The sequence below is a fragment of the Balaenoptera ricei genome, chromosome 13, assembly GCF_028023285.1.
Source record: "Balaenoptera ricei isolate mBalRic1 chromosome 13, mBalRic1.hap2, whole genome shotgun sequence".
NCBI classification, from domain to species: domain Eukaryota; kingdom Metazoa; phylum Chordata; class Mammalia; order Artiodactyla; family Balaenopteridae; genus Balaenoptera; species Balaenoptera ricei.
Window position 1 is genome coordinate 48,287,772 of NC_082651.1, and position 24,847 is coordinate 48,312,618.

The 24,847-nt window shown below is 36.1% G+C and overlaps 1 protein-coding gene across 7 annotated transcripts in view; it reads left to right on the forward strand.

The window, feature by feature from the left end:
* The window catches only part of PELI1 (pellino E3 ubiquitin protein ligase 1), a 96,224-nt gene that overhangs the window by 68,593 nt on the left and 2,784 nt on the right, over positions 1 to 24,847 (forward strand). For 2 of the 7 annotated variants that reach the window (XM_059943206.1, XM_059943207.1), the window contains exons 2-7: positions 11,262 to 11,297; positions 15,531 to 15,670; positions 18,342 to 18,471; positions 21,821 to 21,922; positions 24,159 to 24,356; positions 24,447 to 24,635. In XM_059943206.1, coding sequence (XP_059799189.1) covers positions 15,600 to 15,670; positions 18,342 to 18,471; positions 21,821 to 21,922; positions 24,159 to 24,356; positions 24,447 to 24,635 — 690 coding nt within the window. In that variant the 5' untranslated portion in view covers positions 11,262 to 11,297; positions 15,531 to 15,599. Of the gene's footprint in view, positions 1 to 2,217; positions 2,313 to 11,261; positions 11,298 to 15,530; positions 15,671 to 18,341; positions 18,472 to 21,820; positions 21,923 to 24,158; positions 24,357 to 24,446; positions 24,636 to 24,847 lie in introns of those variants that run through there. The other 5 variants (XM_059943208.1, XM_059943205.1, XM_059943203.1 and 2 more) reach the window with 4 other exon arrangements.

Consider the following 24,847-nt stretch of genomic DNA (forward strand, 5'->3'; position numbering starts at 1 on the left):
ACTTTGTTTTGTTTAGTTTTCTTCTGGATTGATTTTTTAAAGTTTTCAGGGTACTGAAAGTTTTTTCTTGGTCTCTGAGCCCAACTGAGATAAGTGCCAGAAGTTCAGATATTGTAGGTGAAGACAAGGAAGTTTGACACCTGTATGCCAAGGCAGATATGGAAGAAGAGTGGGGGAAAGGTCATTGAGATTAAGGTCCATCTGCCAGAGTTTGGTAACTTTGATTCCTACCAGCCAACAAAGCTACTTAATGTTTTATTTTTGTATTTGACTGGCTTCCATGATGTTATTTAATCAGACATCATTGTAAATAAATCGCATGTGAAAAGAAGAAAGAAAAAGAAAAACAGGTAACTAGTCAATTCAAATTGGGAAAGAAAAACTTAAAAATTTAATTCTAGCCCTTTTCCCTTATGAATATGGGTCTTTGTCCCATTTAAAAATTGCTCATCATACTCACTTAGTAAATAGGGAGGTTTTGTCCTTAATGTCTTCTTAGAGCTCTTTAAGAAAAATATATGCCTTCAGGAGATTATTTGATATAAACACAGAGCTTGAAATATGTAAGGAATTTTTATACTCTCAATGCTCTATTTTTAATCATTAAGGTAAGTCATTATGATAGTATATGAGCTACTGATATATTGACTGCCTTAGGAGCTGAGCAGGAAATACACTCCCAAAATTAAGAGGTCAATATATTGGTCTAAAGAATGGCAGGTCCTCAGGTTTTGTTGTGGAATCAAGTTTAAGGCATAGTCAATAACAACTACATTCTGTTTAGTATAAGTATTGGACCTGTCATGTCCGGCTTCTTGAGCAGTTTCATCAGCCTAGAAGCACATGACAGGGCAGGATCACCAAATAGCAAAATGTTAGACTATGCCCAGATCATTTTTACAAATAGGTTTCCTGAACTGAACATGTATCTACGTTGGACAAAAGCAGACTACCTGAGCAGATTTACTTTACAGTAACCTAAGTGGGCCTGCTGCCAGCAGAATGAGCAAAAGAAACAGTATGCAGATTTACACAAGAATAGCTTCAGGGGATGTGACACGGTTACGGAATGCTGGGTAGCAACAGAAGTAGACTTGTAGCTATAAGCTAGAAGAGGGTTCATTTTGTGACAAGATATTATTAGACCTAGGGCTACCAAAAGTATTTTTGTGTAAGAGCATACGCCCCCTAGACTCAAGCTGAACAACACTTTAGTGGGTGAAGAGTATAGATGGTTTGCATATGCAGCTTATTGAACAGGTATGGAGCAGAATTTGCTCTTGTGACTTAATTTAGCATGCTTAAAAAAATCTTAAATGTAATTAAGCACAAAACAGGTTCACCTTTGGCTGTGTAGAGGAATATACAAGTTACATGTATAACCCTTCACCATAAGGAAACACATTTCTTAAGAAGAGGTACAGGGGAATTTGGAGAAGCAGGCAGTAACTCCTCAAATGAAGCTTATGAGTAGGATGATCTAAAAGCAGCTGAAGTCAGTAAGTCAGGTGCCTTCAGTAGCTATTTGGTGAAACTTGTACAATCCCAACTCCCTCTGGGTACTGCTATCATTTCTCCATGTTTATGAACACCCAGTGAATCTATTTTAAAGTATAAAGCTGGAAATAGACAAGCATGATCAATTAAAAATATGATTGAATGTTCACCTGTTCTTATGCCTGGGATCATGTGGTTTTTTATAACAAGGCCAAAAAAATCTGCTTCATTTGATAGTTCTAAAAGGGTACTCTTTCTTTACATATGAGTGGTATTGATTCTTCTGTTTTTTTTAAATGGAGTGTTTCTTTCTTAACAGATTGAGTATTATACTAAATCTGTTAAAATAGGCTATTATTCTTATCATGAAAACGTAATTCAGTATCTTATTTATATTTCCGACATTTTTAGAGAGCATTTATGTAGTTCAGTCAGCCTTTTAAGAAATAGAATACTCCCTTTTGAGGTACCTTATTCCATAACTTGAAATTCAGCCAGTGTTAAAAATTGTTCCATGCTTTCCTCTTACTTCCGTTTCTTCCCTTTTGGGACACAGACTTCCTTAGGGAGGAGGGAGGAGAAGTGAATTCTGAATTCAGCCAATAGAATCTAGAATTACATAGTGTTTACCTATTTTGCATAACACAGGCCCACCCACACATATTATGAAGGTGCTTAAGTGAAAACACTGAGCAGACTGCTATGCTGTGTGTGATTCCAAGGGTAATTGGAAGATGCTTTAGTACTATCTGGATTTTATCCTCTGGTGAGAAGGTTGTTTATCTAACTTGTGATAATAGCGATGGAATAAAGAGGTAGGTGTTCTGTGGCTTAATTTTAAGTGTCACATTGTCAGTGCTTCGGGTTAAAGGTAGGGTTGTTAAAGGAATGATTTGAATTGTCAGATGGTTTATATTTAATTTTTTCACATTTTTTTCACATTCAGTTTTAGAAGTATGTTATGTATAAATTATATTTCCTTCCCTCTTAGAAAAAGGGTTGAATAAATCTCAGGCTCCAAGGATTTTGTGTTTTTAGGGAGGTTTATACTATTAATCTTAACCTCTTATTAGTCTTAAAGAAAGCGTAAGACAAATAACTACAGGGCTTTATTGCCTTTTGACTGTTGGTCAGCAGAAAACTGAAAACTCTTCATTTGCAGTATTTTTCCAATCCAAGCCACAGTATTTAGTTTTTAACATGCTTTGGAACTCAGTGTTGTCCATTGTTTTCTTTTGAATTATTAAATTTGAGAATTACGTTGCTCTCTGAAGGAAATTGTTTGGTAGCCAGAATGATGGTGCTGTCATTGTACTTTGGTTAGCTGTTTACAGCTTATTCAGAATCTAGTTTTTTGACCGTAAATCTCCTGAGGTCCTCTCAAAGAGATCTAGGCCTTTGAGATAACTACAGTTTACTATTTAAACATTTTTATAAGTTAGGGAAAATTTATAAAGAATTTTTGTAAATATTGAGTCTTGCTTTATAAGAATTTTAGGTAATGTCTCTACCTGAATGTTTTGTTGTTCTTCTCTGATGTGGTAGGAAGAGATTTAATAATTTTATATCTGATGATTGACTGGGGGGGGGGGCGAGTAAGGCTCTTTCTGCTAAAAGATGAACAGTTATAAGTTCCCAGCAGTGTTCTTTTCTGAAGCATTTTATTTTCATTAAAAGAAAAGGTATAACTAAGATTTTTTAAATTGAAAATTCATAAAAAAACTGAATGTTTGCTAGAATAGTGACATGCTGCCCAGTAATGTGTGTTCATTTTTTATCAAATTTTCTAATCTATTCGTGAGGGGGAAGTATTCACTCTCTTGTGTATGTATACAAGAAGTCAGCGACAAGAAGAGTTGCAAATTAGGAGGAAAAATTGATCATAATAAGTTACCTAATCGGGGTATTTGTAATGTGATACTATAACAGTAATCAGAGTAGAAAGAGGAAATTTGTAGAAATATCCAAGCTATATGTATGTATTATTTTCCTAATAAAGAGTTAAATAGGAATACCATACTGAGTGATTTAAAATATTCACTCTGCTAAAAAATAGATGTTCTTAGCTTCCCACACACAATGTCTCTAAATTACTGCTATAAAAATTTATGGGGAAAACATTATGATTTGGTCAGAGAAAGATCAGCTGCTGTTACTTTTGAGAACTTTTCATGAACCAAAGAAAAATTAAAACTCATAACATGAAACTCTTGTTCATTAGTGAGATTATAATAGTTGTCATCTTTTAACAATGACTTCTCTCTATGGGTAGCTGATTTTACTGTTAGAAAAAATATTGGAGATTCATTTGTAATTTGAATTTTCAACTACATTTCTCTTTTCCTACTCCTTTTTGATAGAGCTTATGGAATTGTGAAACTATAAAAGAGTTAAAATTAACTTCCCTGTAAGAGCAAGAAATACATGTACTAAATCTTATCTGATTTAGATGTAGTTTTTTCCACTATTGAGAATCAATCATTGGTATAGCATTCAACCTTGAAACTAATTGCAGTGATCTTTGAGGCTTTTGAATATATTTCAGGGTGTGTTATATATTATGAGCAGTAGATTAGAACTTTCTACATGGTATCAAAGTTACCTACAAAGAACTGATTATAAACATTTGTTTAGATACTGAGAAATTAAGATGCATCTCTGAGGAAATAATTAAATATTAAGTGATGAGGCAGCATCACCATAAATTAACAGTTATTATCAAGACCAACTTTGTATGCCTAACTAAATACATTTAACAAATACTTGATTTTTTTTTTTTTAACATGGCATTAGAACCTTGAAAATCACTGGTTTAACTTTCACAGTTTGAATAATTTTAAGAGACTCAAAATTCTATGACTTGGATATTTTGTGAGCGAATCAAGCAGATGACCCAACATACAAATCTCCGTGCAGCTTTGTTGTTCGCATTCAGTTCTGGTGACAAATCCTATGAGGTGTGGAAAACATTACCCCCATTTTTAAAATTTATTTATTTATTTTTGCTGTGTTGGGTCTTCGTTTCTGTGCAAGGGCTTTCTCCAGTTGCGGCAAGCGGGGGCCACTCCTCATCGCGGTGCGCGGGCCTCTCACTATCGCGGCCTCCCCCGCTGCGGAGCACAGGCTCCAGACGCACAGGCTCAGCAGTTGTGGCTCACGGGCCTAGTTGCTCCGCGGCACGTGGGATCCTCCCAGACCAGGGCTCGAACCCGTGTCCCCCGCACCGGCAGGCAGACTCCCAACCACTGCGCCACCAGGGAAGCCCCTACCCCCATTTTTTAGATGGAAGATTATGTGTTATAGGACTGGTTTGTAGGTTTGAGAATTCGTGAAGGACCATGGATATAGCCCTCATGACTGTCAAGGGCCAGAGTTCTCAGGGTTGGCCCTAGGCAGTCATAGCTTAGTCCTTCACAAGTCTCTTCTAGTTTGAAGAAAACAGTATCATAATGAAATAATTTTAGTGAATAATTCAGGAAAGTATTTGACTTTTTATTTCTTTAAAATAAAATTTTCAAAATTTTATTTTAAATGAAATCTGTCAAAATTACCCAGGGCTGATGCTTCCCAGCTCTTCTTTCTTCCAGCTCCCCTTTCTATTCCCTTTTATACACTCTTTAAGACCAGGATTAATGTGTGTAGGTGGCTAGAACTCAAATTCAAATACTGTTAGAGGTTTCAGTGTAGAGCATTAATTCAGAAGCTATGATATAATTCCATATACAAAGTGTTTTCTAATGATGCCACCTAGAGCATTCAATAGTAAATTGCCCTTATGTCGTAACTTTTTAAAAAAGAAAAACCTGTGAAGCATGATTCTGCCAAATTCAGATCAGTATGCATCACTTTTGTTCAGGTATCACTCAGTCCAGTGAGTGTCCACAGTTTTGTAGTAACAACTTTATTCACCAAAGAGGCTGTGGATGGGACGGTTACACATCAGAGAGAGGACATGAGACCAGACACTGTGACTTGACAGGGCCAGCATAAATGGAAATCTTGAACCTTTAGGTTGTGAGAGGGCTGAAAGGAAGCAGACTTTGAATCATGAATTCATTTTTTTAATTAAATTTTTTGTTTTTAAATTTTTATTAAATTTGGAGGGCTATTTTGTTTTCTATTTTTATTGTCTTTTTTTTAAATTTTTATTTTGAAATAATGTTAGCCTTACAGAAAAATTGGAAAAATAATGCAGTGAGTTTACATAATACCCTTTACTCAGCTTCCTCTAATGTTGACAGTCTATATAACCAGGGTATATTTATCAAAACCAGGAAATTAACATTGGTACAATATTGTTCACTAAACTATAGGACATATTCAAATGCCAGTTTTCCACTAATGTCCTTTTTCTGTTCCAGGATCCAATTCCTGATCCCATATCCCATGTAGTTGTTGCATCTCCTTAATCTCCAATTTGGGAGTTTCTTAGTCTTCCCTTGTTTTTCATGACCGTGGCACTTTGAGTACTGATAGTTATTTTGTAGACTGTCTGTCAATTTGCGTTCGTCTCATGTGTTCTCCTGATTAGATCTAGGTTATACATTTTTTGGCAACATAACCACCGAAGTGATGTGGCTTTAGTGCATCATAATCAGGGAATACATGCTATCAAAATGTTTTATTACAGATAACGTTAACCTTGATCAGTTAGTTAAGATGGTGTCTCCCAGGTTTCTCCCACTGTGAAGTTACTGTTTTCTCCTTTATAATTAATAAGCATATTGGGGGAGGTACTTTGAGGCTATTGTTATTGCCTTTTTAAAATGCGTGTAATTTGGTCAGCGTTTTAATAAAAATAAGGACTAGAGAAAACCCAGATTATTCTAGAGTAATCTAACTGTCCAAAAATAATCATTGCACAATACTATTTGTGGAACATGGACTCCATATTCCATTTTTAATTTCATAGGTTGGTATAGATTTCAAGTGGTTGAGAAAAATCCATTTTATTCATTTTTTTCAAATTTAAATTTTATCCAAGGGACTTTTAAACTCAGCTTTAAAATTGAATTACTAAGAAAATTTAAATAGTCAATATTATAGAAGTTTATCCCATATTAGGACTATACCATTTATGTAAACTCTCACTCTTTAACACATTATAGTAGGAAAAGAGTTGGGGGCTTTTCTTGTTTGTTGTTTAGTTTCCCAATGTAGTTCTTTCCTCCCCACCCCCCATGAACTTTTCATTTTATTTTTTATTTTTTATTTTTTTTAACATCTTTATTGGAATACAATTGCTTTACAGTGGTGTGTTAGTTTCTGCTTTAAAACAAAGTGAATCAGTTATACATATACATATGTTCCCATATCTCTTCCCTCTTGCATCTCCCTCCCTCCCACCCTCCCTATCCCACCCCTCTAGGTGGTCACAAAGCACCGAGCTGATCTCCCTGTGCTATGCGGCTGCTTCCCATTAGCTATTTTACATTTGGTAGTGTATATATGTCCATGACACTCTCTCACCCTGTCACATCTCACCCCTCCCCCTCCCCATATCCTCAAGTCCATTCTTTAGTAGGTCTGTGTCTTTATTCCCATCTTGCCACTAGGTTCTTCATGTCCTTTTTTTTTTTTTTTCCTTAGATTCCATATATATGTGTTAGCATACTGTATTTGTTTTTCTCTTTCTGACTTACTTCACTCTGTATGACAGACTCTAACTCCATCCACCTCATTACAGATACCTCCATTTCATTTCTTTTTATGGCTGAGTAATATTCCATTGTATATATGTGCCACATCTTCTTTAATTTTATTTATTTGGTTGCACTGTGTCTTAGTTGCAACAGGTGGGCTCCTTAGTTGCAGCTCACCGGCTCCTTAGTTGTGGCATGCGAACTCTTAGTTGCGGCATGCCTGTAGGATCCAGTTCCCTGACCAGGGATCGAACCCAGTCCCTCTGCATTTGGAGCGTGGAGTCTTAACTACTGCTCTTTTTTTTTTTTTTTTTTTACTTTTCATTTTAAACTCAGTTGTTTCCGCAGTTCCAGAGTACTAGCTAGAGTTTTAGTTGTAACCTTGGTTTTCTTATCTATTAAACAAGGAATATAATAGTTCCTACATCATAAGGTTGTTCTGGCATTAAATCAGTTGATACATGTAAAATATTTAGAACAGTGCTTGGCACGGAGACAGAACCCAGGAAGTGTTGGACACTATGAAAAAAGGGTAGCACAAGCATGAGTTGCCTGCCAGTGTTGGATGCTGACTTTAGAAAAACTATAGAATTTCCAACGAGTATACTTTTATCAGATGTTTTATGTTCCAAGTAGCTATCTAATCCCACTGAATTTGCTGCATTCTGCAGAATTTTCTTTGCGACTTTAGTGGTTAAATCTAGGGGAATTTCTAGTCTTGCTTTCTGAGAAGTATATTATCATTTTAGGAACTTTGGTAGTCTAAAAGAGTTGAATACAGGCCAAGCATGGGCAGAGACAGTAAAAATGTTTGAGTCCTTAGTTGTGTCTTTTAAAATACATTTTCTAGATGTGGGGAATTAAGTGATCATTTTGGAGTAGGGTGGCAAGGTTGTATTTAAACCCCCTTCCCCCAGTCAGGAATACTGCCCTGCACTTTTCTCTTGGCTGTCACTTTTCTGGGGGTGCATGAAGGCTTCTGTCCCTAGGCTATCTGGACTCTCTTCTAATACATGTTTTTTTCTTCCTGGTGGTGCCAGGAATTTATCTTAGTGTAATACCCTGCTTTTCCCCTTGGGTTCCTTTCTCCCCTCATTTTTAAAATAAGCGTGCAAAGTCCACTATTTACTGATGTTTTTATTGTTGGTCACTACCAGGAAGCAGGGTTGACAAATACAATGAGCACTGAGGAAGTGACAAAGTTTCAAATCTCAAAAAGCCCTAGTCATAATTGCATAGTTGTGACTAGTGTATGCTGGAGTATAACTTGTCTAGAGTTTATTATACTTTTTAATCTCTCTCCTAAATGGCCCCATAATAGGGTCTCTTACTCTTATTTAGGAGTCAGACCCACCCAACCTTGTTTGGGGTGTGATTAGTGGTATCAAAAAACCTGGACTACTTAACTTGTAGGAGTGTCAGTCTTCCCATTTATCAAATGGGGATAAATGATTATACTTGGTATAGTTGTGATAGAAATTAAATGAGTTAATGTATGTTTAATTAATACATGGGTTTCAGCCAGCTCTGCCAAATATTACCTGTGTGGCCTCGAACCAGTCATTGGCCCTTCTGACTGACAACTTCTGTTCCCTATCTGGAAAATGGAGTTAATAAGACTTTCCTACCTAATTCACATGGCTATTGTGAAGGTCAAATAAAATAATCTTATGAGAAAGCACTTTGCTAATTAACATTCTGTGCAAGTACAAAATAGACCTTAATCTAAGTTTGATTCAGATTGATACGCCTTTTGATTTAAAAGCATTCCCCTATGCTTTCCAAAGCCTACTTCTAGTTTCTCTAGGTATGGGTCCCCTAGGTCAAGAAGATATTTCCTTATCTGGCCTCCACAGATTAGCCTTTCTCTAAATGTCAGGCTACCCAGCACTGGCCTTATAGCTACTTCTTTGGCCAGTCCCTTCAACCACTTGAGAGAGGTTGCTACAATACTAAAATATTTTAAATGCACAGAAATATTAATAATTAATCGCCATCAAGGTAAGATGATAGTTCTCCCATTCTCACTCCCAGCCACTCTTATCAAGTCTAATAAAATACTGAAACTGCAGCTTCAAAGCCGTTGCCTTCACTATCACAAGGCTTAGTAATAACCTTTTAAGACATCAGTATGATTATGGTAGTAAGCAAATGTTTGTTAAATACCTTGATATGTGCCAAGCATTATACCAAAAGTATGGGAAATTCCTCTCTGAAAAAAATTGTTATCCCGTTTGTTCTCAGTGGCTCTGAGGGTGAAGAAGGATGGGGGGAGGAAGTTAGGGGATGGAGTGTGGGAAGGTGAGACATTTTTGATATTACAACCAGGGGTGCTGCTGAACTTCTTAAAATGCACAGGCCAGCCCCCTGCCCCCATGTCAAAATGTCAGTAGTGCCAAGGCTGAGAAACCCTAGTTTAGAGGAACAAATACTATCTGTGGGAAAGATGTTCGTTGCTTTCCCATCAGGATGAAAATACGTTATCCCTGTAGCTGATAGAATATCAGCATGTCATTTGGCCACCTTAAAGGGGGAGGCTGGGAGTTTGTCCAGGGGGTGCCCTGTATCCTGAGAAGGGGAACATGGCCTTAACTTACTTCAGTGCTATATTCAGAAGCCAGAAGACACCGACAGAAAGTAAAGTAGTAATGTAACCTCATACTCCTACAGCTGACACCATTATTTCTCCTATTCCTCCTCTCCTTTTATGGAAAAATGCTGCTTATTAATCCTGCTGATTGTGAAAGAAGGAAGGTGATTAATTTTTCACTCTTATCAAGCAGCTGCTATAAGTTTACCTCCCTCCAATCATCAGCTAAATTGGTTTCATAAAATGGCTCTACCACAAATATAAGAAAACAGTTCCTTCTGTTTGAGTCATCCTTTTGAAATCAACCACAGGAGAACTCTAGTGTAGATGGAAATCTGTTTCATCAGAGATAATATATGCAATCCACATTATATTTTTCACCATAAAGAAGCTTTGTAACATTTTCATGTTTTAAAACATTTTCCTTTTTTTCCCAGCACCTCTTATGCCTACTCACCTGCCCGCCAAAATAGGAGTGTTCAAAAGATTATGTAAACATCTTCCTGAGATCTGTTTTGTCCCCTGCTTAGTGTTTCTTTTGCTTCTTTTTATTTTTCAGGACAGGAATCTTGTACTTGTGTTTAGTATGTAGTAAGCAAGCAAAAAGACTGTGTGCAATGTACAAAAAAAGAGAAAAAAGTGTTATGTTGAGGGAGCAATTTGGACAAAGATTGGTTTCCCAGTTTTCCTTCTTAAGGTAAAACTGACAATTACGTATTATAGAGTCTTTCCTTTGCAAAGACTTGATAAGAAAACAATTGTATTTCACTGGCCTTTAAAGAACAAATGATTAGAATGTTGTATTAGTCAAATTAATGAGACTATTTCTAAGAAATATATTTTTTATGGCTAATTATTCGTGTTTTCCTTGCCCACACAAAAAACAACACTATTCCAGAATATATTTCTTTTAAAAATTTGTTTAACTTAGGAAGGTCCCTGCTGATGAGAACAGCATGCTTAGTTTTCAAGGATCAAGCAAAGCTTCAGAGTAATAGAGATTATAGAAAACAGCCTTATTAATATCTTAGCAAGGTTTTCTTTATCATTTTTTTCGAGTCTCATGTAGAATAAATGGTGCTATTTCATATTCTTTGTGCTAGATCACCTTGGGATAGGACTGAATATATGGGGTCAGACCAACTAACTTAATTGAATACCAACAGGTGGGGCCTGTGATTGAGGCATTAGAATATAAATACTTTATGTACATACCCATTTCATGTTCTCAGGAGCATGACTTCAGGAATTGATTTTGAAGAATTCTGTATATTATTCAGATTTCAAAACACAGAGGTTATATGAAGAGAGTGAATGCAAGAGCACTATTTAGCTGCTGGGCTTTAGGATTATACATAACCAGTACTACTAAAGTATTTTATTACAGATTTTAGATTATTAGATACAGAAATAGAAGCCAAGTTTGTGTTCCTGTGATTGAAATTTTGATATCACTGATAAAATACCCCAATTCAGACCTTCTAAGGGACCTAACCAGAGTAAGAATAATTGGGAATATGTTGTTTTTCTAGGCTCATTTGGCCAGCGGTTCTAGAAGGTATAGAATGGTGAGTATATGCCAGCCCTACTCTACTAATTCCTTGTCAAAGCTAAAATTTGTTCCTTTTGCTATAGAGGCAATAGGACTAAATCTATAGTGCCATGTGCACATTACTTGTAAATTCTTATGTTAGGACCAGATGGTCTCTTATATATTTCCACCTCCAAAATTATCTTCATTTTACTTTAGTCCCTTCATCTTTAGAGTTGAGGAAACAGATTACTTTGTTCAAAGAGAGAGCTAGAACTGGAACATAGGCTAATACTTGCTAGCCATGCTTTAAACTAATATCAGCCAAATATGGACATTCATGTATCATTTTCAGATTTTTGCCATATATGTGTACTTACTAATCCTATTAATACTATTGAAATTGACTTCTTTAAGTTCTTTTTAAGGAAATGTTTTGCTACTATAAATGAAAACCCCCCACTTCCTAAAAATAGAAAGTAATTCTAAAAAGGAATCTGAATCAAGACAAAGCAATGTTATTAAAACTTAATTTAAATTTTCAATTTAATTAATTCTTGTTATTAAAATTTTAATTCTTGCTGTTCTCGGTCAGAAGTGTGTCAAAGCAGTGTTTTCATGTTTGACGGCAGTACCTTAATTGTCTAAGAAGACCACATTTAAAACCTCTAGTTAAGCTTCTGCTTAGCTTTTTAAAATGGAATGCTTCTTTAGGGGAGAAAAGATATGGATACATATTCATATATTAAAGTATGATACAGTGTAGATTAGATGGTCTTGTTATATGGAACTAAATTGTTTTTTAGTTAATTTTTCTTAAAACTTTTACATTTTTACATTGAAGGATTTAGTTAGCTTCACATCAGTTTCTTTTTCTGAATGGGGTATTTGATCAGTATAGTTTATTTTACTTAAGTGAACATTTCTGCACAAACCTAATGTCTCATAATTATGGTGCTATACCTATATATCGATTTCTGTAAACTTCGAACAATTTAATATATTAAAATCTGGTCATCAAAAGCAAATTCATCCGGGGAGATGAGAAGATTTTATAGCATATTTGAAGGAAATGTTTTTCTTAAAACAGTTCTTTACGAATGTTTCATTTCTTTAATTTTGTAAGCAATTTTAAAATTTACCAACAAAAAAGTTAGTGTGTTTGTCTGGATTGCTGGTCTAAATGTGTATGTCAGTTACAAGGGAATAAAAGGGCATCAAAAAAGCTAAGCCTTGTTTTTTTACTTGTTCTTATTCATTGGGCTACAAATATTCTGTGTTGCCTTCTCTCCAGAAGTGTTGCTGTACAAGCATATTTTACTGTAATGTAGAAAAAGGCAAGTAGGCATTTTTCATTCATGAGTTGCCTATGAAACCAATTAGTGGAAGGATAAAACCAAGAGACTTTCATGGGTTAGCTAGAAAAGTTTTCTTGTGAAACCTTCATAACAGGGCTATCAGGAAGACCAGGGGGAGAATAGATATAGGAAGTACCTGGTCCCATTAAACTTCTGATAAAATAGACATCATAGTATTGTGGGGATTATTTATTGTAGTGATTTTTCTAGCTTATCAGAAGTGCTAGTCTTTTGTTTTTCATACATGTGTCAAATTTACATTTTTAATTAAACTTTTTATTTTGAGATAATTGTAGATTCACATGCAGTTGTTAAGAAATAATACAGAGAGAGAGAGAGATCCTTTGTACCCTTTACACAGTTCCCTCCAATGGTAATAGTTGCAAAACTATATAGTACACTATCACAGTCAGAATGTTGACATTGATAAGGATACAGAACATTTCCATCACCACTGTGGTTCTTTCCTGTTGCCTTTTTGTAGCCACGCCCACTTCCCTCCTACTCCCACCCCCTCCTTAACCTGTGGCAACCACTTACCTGTTTTCTGTTTCCATAATTTTGTCATTTCAAGAATGTTATATAAATGGAATCATATGTAACCTTTTGAGCTTAGATTTTTATACTCAGCATAATTCTCTAGAGAGTTGTCCATGTTGTTTCATGTACCAATAGTTTGTTCCTTTTTCTTGCTGAGTACTATTCCATAGTATGGGTGTACCACAGTTTAATCATCCACTCAGTAAAGAACATCTGGGTTGATTCCAATTTTTGGCTATTACAAACAAAGCTGTTATAAACATTTATGTACAAGTTTTGTGTGAACATAAGTCTTGATTTCTTTGCGAGAAATGCCCAGGAGTACAATATATGTATTACCTTAAATAATTGCCTTAAATATTTCCTTTACATACATTTGGAACTACATAGGACAGTGTTAAAATTTTTGCTTTGACCTTCAGACCTAATGCAGAAAATTCAAGAAAAGGAAAGCTTATTTACCCATATTTTTACTACCATGTTCTTTCTTCTTTTCTGATGTTCCAAGTTTTTTTTCTTGTCTTCTGTCTAGAGAATTCCCTCTAGCCATTCTGTTAGAGTAGATCTGCTGGTGACAAATTCTCTTAATTTCCCCTCATCTGAGAACGTCTTGATTTCCCCTCCATTTTTGTTGGGTGTAGGAATCTGGTTGATAGTTATTTTCTTTCAGAACTTGAAAAGGGCCACTTTCTTCTGGCTTCTATAGTTTCTGGTGAAAAATTAATTGTCATTCTAATTGTTTTTTCCCCATAGGTAAGGTGTAGTTTTTCTCTGACTGCTTTTAAGAAAATTTCTTTTTTAGTTTTCAAAAGTTTAATTATGAGGTGTCTTGGCATAGATTTCTTTAGTTTTATCCTGTGTGGGGTTTGTTCAGCTTCCTGAATCTGTGGTTTTGTTTCTCTTTTCAAATTTGGTGAGTTTCAGTCATTATTTCTTTGAGTACTTTTTCAGCTCCACTCTTTCTCCTTTCATTCTGGACTCTGGTGATACAAATATTAGATCTTTTGCTGTAGCCCCACAGGTCCATGAGGCTCTGTTTTTTTTGTTGTTGTTTTTTGTTTTCCAGTCTATTTCTCTCTCTGTTGGTCACACTGGGTACTTTCTGTCTTCCAGTTCACTGATCCTTTACTACATTCCTTCCATTCTGGGTTGAGCCCATCCAGTGAGCTTTATATATCTTCTGTTTCTTTGCAGAGACTTTATATTTTTTTGTTTGTTTGTTTGTCTATCCCAAACTTGTTTGTAATTGATTACTGAAGCATTTTTATCATGACTGGTTTAAAATCTTTGTTAGATAATTCTCACGTCTATGTCATCTAAGTTTTGGCATCTGTTGATTATCTTTTTGCATTGTTTTAATTCTGTCTAGTTCTTGATATAATAAGTGGGTTTTTTTTGAAACCTGGACATTTTTGTATTAAGTTCTGACACTGGATATTATCCATGCTCTGTCAGGGGAAGAGGGGGAGCCTCTTTGTTACTGCCAGGTGGACATGGAAGTCCAGATTCCCTCCTCAGCCTCCATTGACACCTGAGGGAAGGAGATCCTGCCTAGTCCAGGATGGAAGTCCAGCTCTAGACCATTCCCCGTGGTCTCCACTGACACCACTAGGGCAGAGGAGGGGGCATGTTACTAGCCAACAGGGTGGAAGTGCTGGCTTTCTACTTGACCTGCTCTGACACTACCTTTGGCAGGGGCAGGGCCAGGGGAGGTCAGGCCGCCTCATTATGGCCTCATGAGGTAGAAGTCTGGGCTCCCCACTCAGGCCTTGCTGGTGAGGGTGGTGGTAGGGTCACAGTGTTTTCTGTGGTGTTGGCTGCAGTAGAGCAGTTATTGTCAAAAGTTTTCTGTCTTGCTAAGGCTGCCATTTTCTTGTTCCTTTGATTAAAGAGGCCAGACATTTGTCAGGTGTTTGTTTGTTTTTCTGTCTGCCAGTTGGCATTTCCAGGTTGCTAGATTCTTCAGCTCCAAGTGTGGGATTATATTAGGCAAAAAGAAAACCCAAAGAACTCACCACTGAGTTGTTCCTTGGACCCGGAGGCCCCTAACTATTCTGCCTTCTCTCTACTTTTCAGAGTCGTCTTATGTATTATATATAATGTCCAGGGTTTTTAGTTATAATTACCAGAAATAGTAGGGAAAATAATGTCTACTTCATCTTCCTGGAACCAGAAGTTGCTAAATTTACATTTTTAATGTATTTAAACGGTTATATCAAATATATAACCATTATTGGGGAAAATGTCACATACTTTATATATTATGTGATACTTTACATAATATTGTGCTCACAAGGACTGCTAGAAAAGAACATCTTTATTTAAACTGAAATTCATTGTTCAAATTATTAATGAAAACTTTTCCCCTCTAGGAAATAATGCAAAAGGTGTCCCAAGGCTCCTGATCAGTGAACAGAGATTTGAGAAAAACAGCCAAGCTCATGTTTTCTCCTGATCAAGAAAATCATCCATCCAAAGCACCAGTAAAATACGGTGAACTCATTGTCTTAGGGTAAGGTTTCTCCATCTGATGAGCATATAATTGAATGATATATGGTAACTTGAACATCTAGGTTAAAAGTACCTTTTTTAGAATTTATATCCTACCGATTTCCAAAGAGTATTTAAAGCTATAGAATAGTATTACCAAATCAAGAAACTCTTTTAATTCTCATTTTATTATCATCTTTTATAAGTACTCAAATGCTACATAAACTCTGCCTCACCCTCACCCCTAGAAAGGACAAACCTTAAAGATGAAGTAAAAGTGGTATTTGTCTAAAGTCACATAGCCAGTCCATTTGTCTTTCCTGTCCCTTCTTTTAGAAAATTTGCCTCAGCTACTTTACCAAAAATCCCCTCTCTGCTTAGGTCATTTCGTGTGGGTTAGTATTTATTTATTCCTTTCCCCTCTGAGGCAGCCAGGACCTTGCTACTTGTTTACTTCAAAAGTAATCTCATCCATTCAACTGACACAGATACAATCTGTGATTGAGGAATAGATGATTCCATTATTTCAGTTTATTCAATCTAAACTTGCCACAGCTGTCAAAATGGAGACACAATGTTAGTCTGTTTACTAGAGATCTCAGAAACTAGAAATTGTGAAATTTACTTTCCCCCTGCTGTTTCTCTGCTGCCTAAAAAGCAGCTCTAGACATTACAACATGTTTTAGAATCAGTTTGGTGCAAATTCTTCTTTAAGTGAGAATATGTCCATTGTTTCAGATAAGAAAGTAAGAAAAACTGGGGAGATAATATGGCATTACTAAGCTTGAGTGGAAGCCAGGAATCCTGGATTCCAGTGCTTATTCCAACACTGCTAGCTGTATGGCCTTAGGCAAGTCAGTTAACCATTCTGGGCCTTAGTTTCCTCTTCTGTAAAATGACAGGTAGACAAGATCATCTAAGGCCCTTTGAGATAAAAAAGCAGGTTTTTTCTCAAAAACAATTTAAAAGATTGTAAACAATATAGTAACTACAATATTACAATTTCAAATCACATAGATTTTGATGTATTAATGACAAACAGCTTTTAACCACCAAAAACTATTCAGAGTTAAATTCTTCAGGAAATTTGAGTCATTTGAAGACTTAGAATTTAAAATTTAGTATATGGTTTAAACTGGGTCTTTTAGCCCAGCAGTTTCTCAGTTAATCTTATCAGTAGTAGTTGTCTCTGTACCTGGCACTTGGTATCTTAAAATGCAAATAATGCTTCTTCTCAACCCTCTGGAAGGAGAAGTCAAGCTACATAAGGTTGTCAGTTTCATGCTGTTGCTTTTTTAAAAAGAGCTCTGAGCTGCAGGAACACAGTGTGGGAATAGAGAGCATATGTCCAGAAGAGGAACAAGGCAAGCTCTGGGTGGACAGTAGTGAGGGGCAGTGAGGAGCCCACAGTGGGTGGGCTGGGGCCAGCACAGCCTAGAACAGCAGACTTCATGCATTAGCTGTCAGACGCCACTCTGAACTTCCAGCAGGGGTTTTCTCCAGTAGAGTCAGAGTGTGTTACATTTTATAAAGGTTCAGTGTAATTTCTGTATCTGACAGTCTTTGAGTAAACTCCCTTCCCTTCCTTGTCAGACACTAACGTAGGCCATTTTACAAGTACATTCTCCTCCACCCTCAAAACTGTCCCCGTTCCTTGCCTCATTTTCCCCCAGATTAACCAACTGTAAATAAGAAACCATCAAACCAAAGATTTTTGTCGGGCGGTAAGAAGATAGTACATGAAGAGAGGTGATTATTAAGCTACCGTTCATGCCACAACGGTGCAGTAAAGAATGAAAAAAGAATGACAAACACCTGGATTCCAGTTCTAGCTTTGCCAGTGTCACTTGTGTGACCTTCAGGAAATAACTTAATTCCTCTGAGCCTCTGAGGAGCTTAATTCCTCTGAGGGATAACTTAATTCCTAACCTGTAACAGTGGCTAGTGGTGCCAGTCTCGCAGTTTTTATGAGAATGGATTAAGTGAGGTGATGTGTGGAATAGAACCCACTAGTGCCTAGTACATAGTAAACACCCAAATGTTTTGAACTTTTTTCCTATTAGTTCAGTCCTTGCTTCCTTGGCTTAGCTTTAGGGCATATATATGCTATCATGGAGAAATGGTCATAAGGTCTGAACAACAAAAGTATGTTTAACTACCACTTAGTTACACTCAGTCAGGCAGGTTTTGCTGACATCATGTGAATGTGAGTGTGTATACAAGTAGCTGAGACTTAAATCTAAAAATTCCTTATTTCAGAAGTTCAGCTATTAATAAAGTGTTTGGTTCATAGTTAAAGGAGATTATATTGTACTTTTAAAGGTTGTATTAGCACATGCAAACTCACCTTTTTAAAAAAAAGAATGAGTCATATGAAGTCAGATATGCCATTAATCAGCTCTTGATTATCTTGAATAAAAGAGGGAAGGAAAATATAGATAATTCACAGCTGTGTGTAATCCAAAAGGTGCTTCTCTGTGACTTCGAATGTCACCAGAATGAATCTCATTTTGTTTCACACTCAGGCAGCTGGTCTGAGGATCAGCAATTGCTAGAAGTTAATTCCAGACACGTATAATCTGCTAATACATAATGAATTGGGGATTGATCCTCTAAGACGAAGTGTAAAACATTTGTTTTAGAATTGTGTGGTTCTTACATGAGATCCCCTAAACTTTTTTCTCCTCCATCAGGTATAATGGGTCTCTCCCAAACGGCGATAGAGGAAGGAGGAAAAGTAGGTTTGCTTTGTTTAAAAGACCTAAGGCAAATGGGGTGAAGCCCAGCACTGTGCATATTGCTTGTACTCCTCAGGCTGCAAAGGTAAAAAAAAAAAAAAAAAAAAACCAAAAAATAAAAACTAAATAAATTAACTTGGAGAAATTGAAAGACTTGTACTTGCTGTTTATATTCTCTAGCATTCCCTTCACATTCTGTACCAGAAGTTTCCTTTTGTTTGGGTGGGAGAAGACGCTTTGGAGATAGGATATCTGAAGAACTGCCATCTGGAAGAGCATAGGACTTTTTTTTTTTTTTATGACAAACTGGCATCGGTGGGTGGAAATTAGAAGGGAATAAATCCTTTTTCTTATTAAAAAGGTGGGGTGGGGTGGGGCCGGGGCTTTATGTAGTATTTGGAATTGTGAAACTCCCCTGAGAAGTAGGGCGTCCTGCTATTACCAGAGAGACCCCGCCTGGGCTGGGCAGGGAATGTGGTTCATAATATTTGTATTCAGGTACTAGAAGCATGTTTGGATGGGGTGATTTTTTTAACTAAAGATCCTATGGATGCTCTTGTTTTTATTTATTTTTTGTTTTATGATCGTCATGGCTTTTAGCATACTGCCTTGAACACAGTAGACCTCAATAATTATTAAATTGAATCAAAGCTATGAAAGCAAATACCCAATTGTGTCTATAATATAACTTCTCAATCTCCTGGACTATTTAATGCTTCTCACCCCCTTTTTATTTCCCAACCAAGATCTCAAGAAGCTGGGCCACCATTTCAGGACCCTTGGGCTTTTCCTAGACAATAAGGGGGAATTTCAGATCTTTACATTTCCTGTGAATTCCTCTACTTCCAATTTTATAACAGACTGAATTTGATACTGTGGTGAGTGAATAAAAATTACAAAGAGTTCTTTGACTTCTGGAAGTATCTATATCTTTAGCTAAGCAGCCCCAGAATGTACGTTAATATTACACCATCTGAGGTATATTTTTGTAGGTTTAATAAAAGAGAGAGAAATTGGCATACAGTGCCTTGCTCTAGGTCACAGCTCTGGTCCCTGAAGTCAGTTGGATTTTTGGCTTTGTTTTATATCCAGTGTGGTGTCTAAACAAGAGTTCTCATGCCTTGAGTAGTCTTCCTCTTTTACTGTTCGAGAACCAGTGAATGTAGAAAAGGGACAGTTTCTTTTAGGTGTTTCTTTCTGCTCCTTTGCAGAGAAGGGATGTACTGATAAATAATAAGCAGGTGGTGGAGTGGAAGGCTTATTGATCCAATCTGAGGAGCTTCTTTCCAGTATTTCCCCACAGAAGTGCTCTTGACATTTTGGGTGTGCCAATTCTTCTTTATGCAGGACTGTCCTACATGTTGTAGGATATTTAATATTCTTGGTCCTCAGCCACTAAATGCCACTTAAGCCCTCAAATCATTGTGACAGCCAAAACTTGCACCTACGTATTTCCAAATGCCCCTTACACAGCTAATATTACCTCTGGTTGAGACCCACTATCAGAAATCTTTCTGATCCTTACTTCTGTAATTTCCTATTCTGTACTTTTCTTCATATTTTTACTGTCATGCTCCTAATGTTTTCATTGTTGGCTCCTTTTCATCTTTACTAGGCAACAAGAATCTTAGGGGTCAAAAATTGACATTTTCCTCTTTCAATTTTGGAAGGATGTGGTAATGAGGTCATGAAGAAAACTAATTGTTTAGTCTGGCAGTCATCTGGGATGAGTGGTTAAACCCTGCCTTCCAGTCCAGTGAGAACTTGACATAGTTCTTATTCTCAATCTAAGAGTAGGTCTAATAGTTTAAAAAACAAACAAACAACAGAAAAAAACCAGGGCCTAACAATCTCAAAGTACACAAAACCTGCGTTTTTAAATCCCTTTAGCCATTAAGAATTAACTTCCAAAATACTGAGCAATTCTTTCATTGAAAAATCAGCTGCTTAATGCTGAGTTAAAATAATTATAGGTTTTTAAACCTTTAACACCATTTTGTAATGTTTATGAACACATAAATGTGTAGTAAAACATGTTAAGCATGTGCATGGGAGTGACCTACACTGCATTCTTGAGATTCAGTACCTCCACAGAGAGAGGGGAGTAGGGAAGGACATGTAAGCAGCCTTCATTATATCTGCAGTTTAATTTCTTTTAAAAAATCAGAAGCAAAAAATGGCATTAGTAAGAATGATAAAGCTGGGTAGTTAGTACCCAGGTGTTTATTTATTCTCTTTGTATATTTGAAAATTTCATGATCTTAATTATCTTTAAACTGTGGTTTTAAGGCTTTATCTATTACAGATTAGCTACAAATTGAAACCAAGTAAAATTTTATAATGCCAAAGTTCTAATTAAGAAAGTTTTTTCATTTAGCCTCTTTGCTGCCTATAATCATTCTTCTATGTCTTTCTGTTTTCCTTCTATGCAACCTGTTTCCACTTCCTTTGTGCAGGTTTTTCCCCCTCTGCTATTATCGTCAACTCATATACATAGAAAACGCCTGAAAACAAAACTGAAAAGTTCTTTTTAGCAATGTTTTTAGTTTGGCATAAGTCAGAAGTACAGTCATAAGCATTGTATCCATTTCCTTTGGTATGCTTAATCATTCTATGAATTTTTCTGTATCTAGCCCCGCATATGGCAAATATTTGTCATCTATAGAGTCACAGAATGGCTAGGAAAACCAATTATCTCTGCTTATTTGTTAACTTTAAACCTCTTTGAGTTACTTTAAAAATAAGATTCCTCTTATCTTGCAAGATTTTGTATTTTCTCCTTATCAGAGCACTACTGAGTACTGCTTTCAGTTTCTACCTGGGATTTGGTTTCGATTACCTTATAATTTAAAATACTTATAATGGAGACTCAGATTGTATAATGTTTTTATACAGTGAATTTATGTTCTTACTCTATAATTGCTTCAGTGTACAGACATACCTCAGATATATTTTGGGTTCAGTTCTAGACCACCACAATAAAGCAAATCACAACAAATTTTTTTGGTTTCCCAGTGCATATAAAAGTTATGTTTACACTATGCTGTATTCTAGTAAGTGTGCAATAATAGCATTATGTCTAAAAAAATAATGTATATACGTTAATTTAAAAATACTTTATTGCTAAAAAATGCTAACCGTCATCTGACAGTGCAGAGTTGGCACAAACCTTCAGTTTGTAAAAAAAAAAAACGCAATATCTGTGAAGCATAATAAAATGAGGTCTGCCTGGATTCTTCCGCATCCCACTTAACCTAAGAAACCACTGTCACAGCCGAGGTTACGGGAGAGTTATTAATCTCTACCCTAAATTTCAGGGGGAAGATATGTTACACACATAATAAATAGATGACCTTTTTTTTTTTTTAATGAAAAGATTATCTATTTTGATTGACCTACCTGCTAATTTTTGCTATTGATCTTTCCTTCCTTAGGCAATAAGCAACAAGGACCAGCATAGCATATCATACACCTTGTCTCGGGCCCAGACGGTGGTGGTTGAATATACTCATGACAGCAACACTGATATGTTTCAGGTATTGTAACATCTACATTTTTTTTTTTTAAGTTAAAAACCTGTTGTAAGTGACTTTTGCTGTGGTCTGATTAAGATTTGTCATATTTTAGTGCATTTCATTAAAATATATATTGATTTCTAAACCCCATATATAGAAGTCCATGTAGCATGGTTAAAAGATGGGCTCTGAAATCAGAATTCCTGGTAAACATTACTTAGTTACTCTCTGCCTCCGTTTCCTCCTATAAAGTGCAGATAATAGAACTTCCCTCAGGTGACTATTAGGAGGCTTAAATGTGTTAATACCTATAAAGTCCTCAGAACTGTGCCGGGTACCTGGTAAACACTTAGCTATTAATATTAGTAGCTATAATAATTATTAGCTATTATTATCTAAAAAAAGGAACCAAGAGATATTTTGTACACATTTATGATTTTTTTTTTTGCTATTACTTGTCACCTTCCTCTCTAGGCAACTGAAACTACAGGCAGTTTCTAACTGTTCACATCATATATGTGGAGTCAAACTTGCTTCTCAGCACATATTTGGTCAAAGCTATTGGCGATAACAGTTTTTATTTCTCTCATTCTTTGTACCAATCCAGTGCTGATGGTTTTATAAATTGATAGATGATGGAAAAGCTAAACCCAAAGACGTAAGCAAAATTCATGATATCTTCTCCCTTAATATTGGGTTTTGTAAGGCCTTGTGCTTTTTTGAAACAAATGGGACATAAAGTACCTAATAATGTTGTTCTTATACTTGTAGTCCCAATGACTTTTCAGTTTTTCTTTATTTTACAAGAATTAAATGAAGATGAATAAGGCCTGGAGGTGTCTTTGCTGTAGTCAGTAACAAAGTATTTCTTAAAGTCACTCTCCCCCACATCCTTTTAATGGAATGCTGAATTTTTTAGAACAGTAGAAATATTTTTAGTTCCAAAGGTCTGAGACCATTTTCTTTGGATATCATATTCTTAAAAATAAAGGGACATCCAATGTTACATTTTTTAACCAACAAATTTCCCCCTAACACTATCCAAACTAAATAAAGACTTTGTACTTGGTGGCAGGATAAAAACACTGAAGAATTTTATCTAAAAGTGTGCTGATATAAGGAATTCTTAAAGCTCAACTATGTAAAGAATGACTTAAGAGTCGTCATCTTTGTAAAGGGTCAATATTTTTTCTTAGTAACGGTATTCTTTAATTTTTTATGATACTACTTTATAACAGACATTAATGAACTGACTTCTAAATGTTTACTTTAAAACTCTGTGACATTTGTCACTTTTGTCATCTCTTCCACTGATTTCCTTTTTTCTTTTCAACATTCATCTTCCAAAATGAAATTAATTTATACTTGCTAGACCTTTGAAGATGTTTAATTCACTGACACCTCACCCAGCAGAACTTCGTTCTAAGAACCTTGTCTCTCTGAAATATGGCCAAGAACGAGGAAGAAAACAAAAAGGACACCTAAGCATATAAGATAAATGCCACAAAGTCCATGCACTTTTCCCTGCTCCCTGGAGAATCCCTTAGGCCATCACTAGGAACCTTTTGAAATACTGTTCTTTGAAGTTTGGTTATTTTGATTTCTCAACCCATGGCAGAATTAGAGTAACTAGTTAGAGGAGGGGTATGCTGCTAGAGGCAAATATGCCCAACAGCAATAAATGGTAGCTGACAACCTGACAGAAGAGACACAAGAATCCTGTGAATTATACATAAGACCTCAAAGCACGGCTTTGTAAACCTTTAACATAAGGATCAGCGTTCCTTTATACTTTTATAGCACCTGAAGACATCAGTGCAGTTCAGCTTAATATAAATGGTATTCATAGTGTAATGTCCTGGAGTCATCATAAAAGATTTACTTTTATGTTCATTATACTCTGTTAAGGAAACTAGAGTAATACATGGTAGACATATTTCTGTCCAAAGGGGTTAAAATTAAAATCTGCAGCCACCTAGAAATCTCAGCCATCCTAAACTCTTCATTCCCTGAGGGTTTCATATATTCTGGGTTGTAAGTTCCTACTAAATTTTATTGCTCTAAGTGATTACTACATCAGAGGAAATGTGACAGATTGGTTTTCAAGGGTATAGATGCCCCAGAGTTAAGTATGATAAGTTTGAGCATTAGAAATTTCAGAGGCTTAATGATTTCACTTTACTGTTTGTGCCTTTCTTGAGTGGATTTTCCATTGTGTTCCTTTGAATAGGTTTACAGATATTTGTTTTTCCCTTAGATTGGTCGGTCGACTGAAAGTCCCATTGACTTTGTAGTAACTGACACAGTTCCTGGAAGTCAAAGTAATTCTGATACACAGTCAGTGCAAAGCACCATATCAAGATTTGCCTGTAGAATCATATGTGAACGGAATCCCCCCTTTACAGCACGGATTTATGCTGCAGGATTTGACTCATCAAAAAACATCTTTCTTGGGGTAAAAAGCTTTTTTCCTAAATGTTGCATTTTATAACCACTTCTATTTCCCAATTACAAATAAACAGAAGCTCACTATTTTTCCTACTAGGAGAAGGCTGCCAAATGGAAGACATCAGATGGACAGATGGATGGCTTGACCACCAATGGCGTTCTTGTTATGCATCCACGCAATGGGTTCACAGAAGACTCCAAGCCTGGAATATGGAGAGAAATATCAGTGTGTGGAAATGTATTCAGCCTGCGTGAAACCAGATCAGCTCAGCAGCGAGGGAAAATGGTAAGTACTGAGATGTAGCTTCTTATTTAACAGCAGTAAACGCATAGGGTGAGTTGGACTGAGTGCATTACATATTCCCAAAAACTATTAAATCTTTTGCTGACACAGAGTACCAAGTATGGCTATCAAGTGCTGACTACCAAATACTATACCAGGAGGATAATATCTTAATGTTTCAATTAGAACACTCTAAAAATTTATTCTTCTTTTAT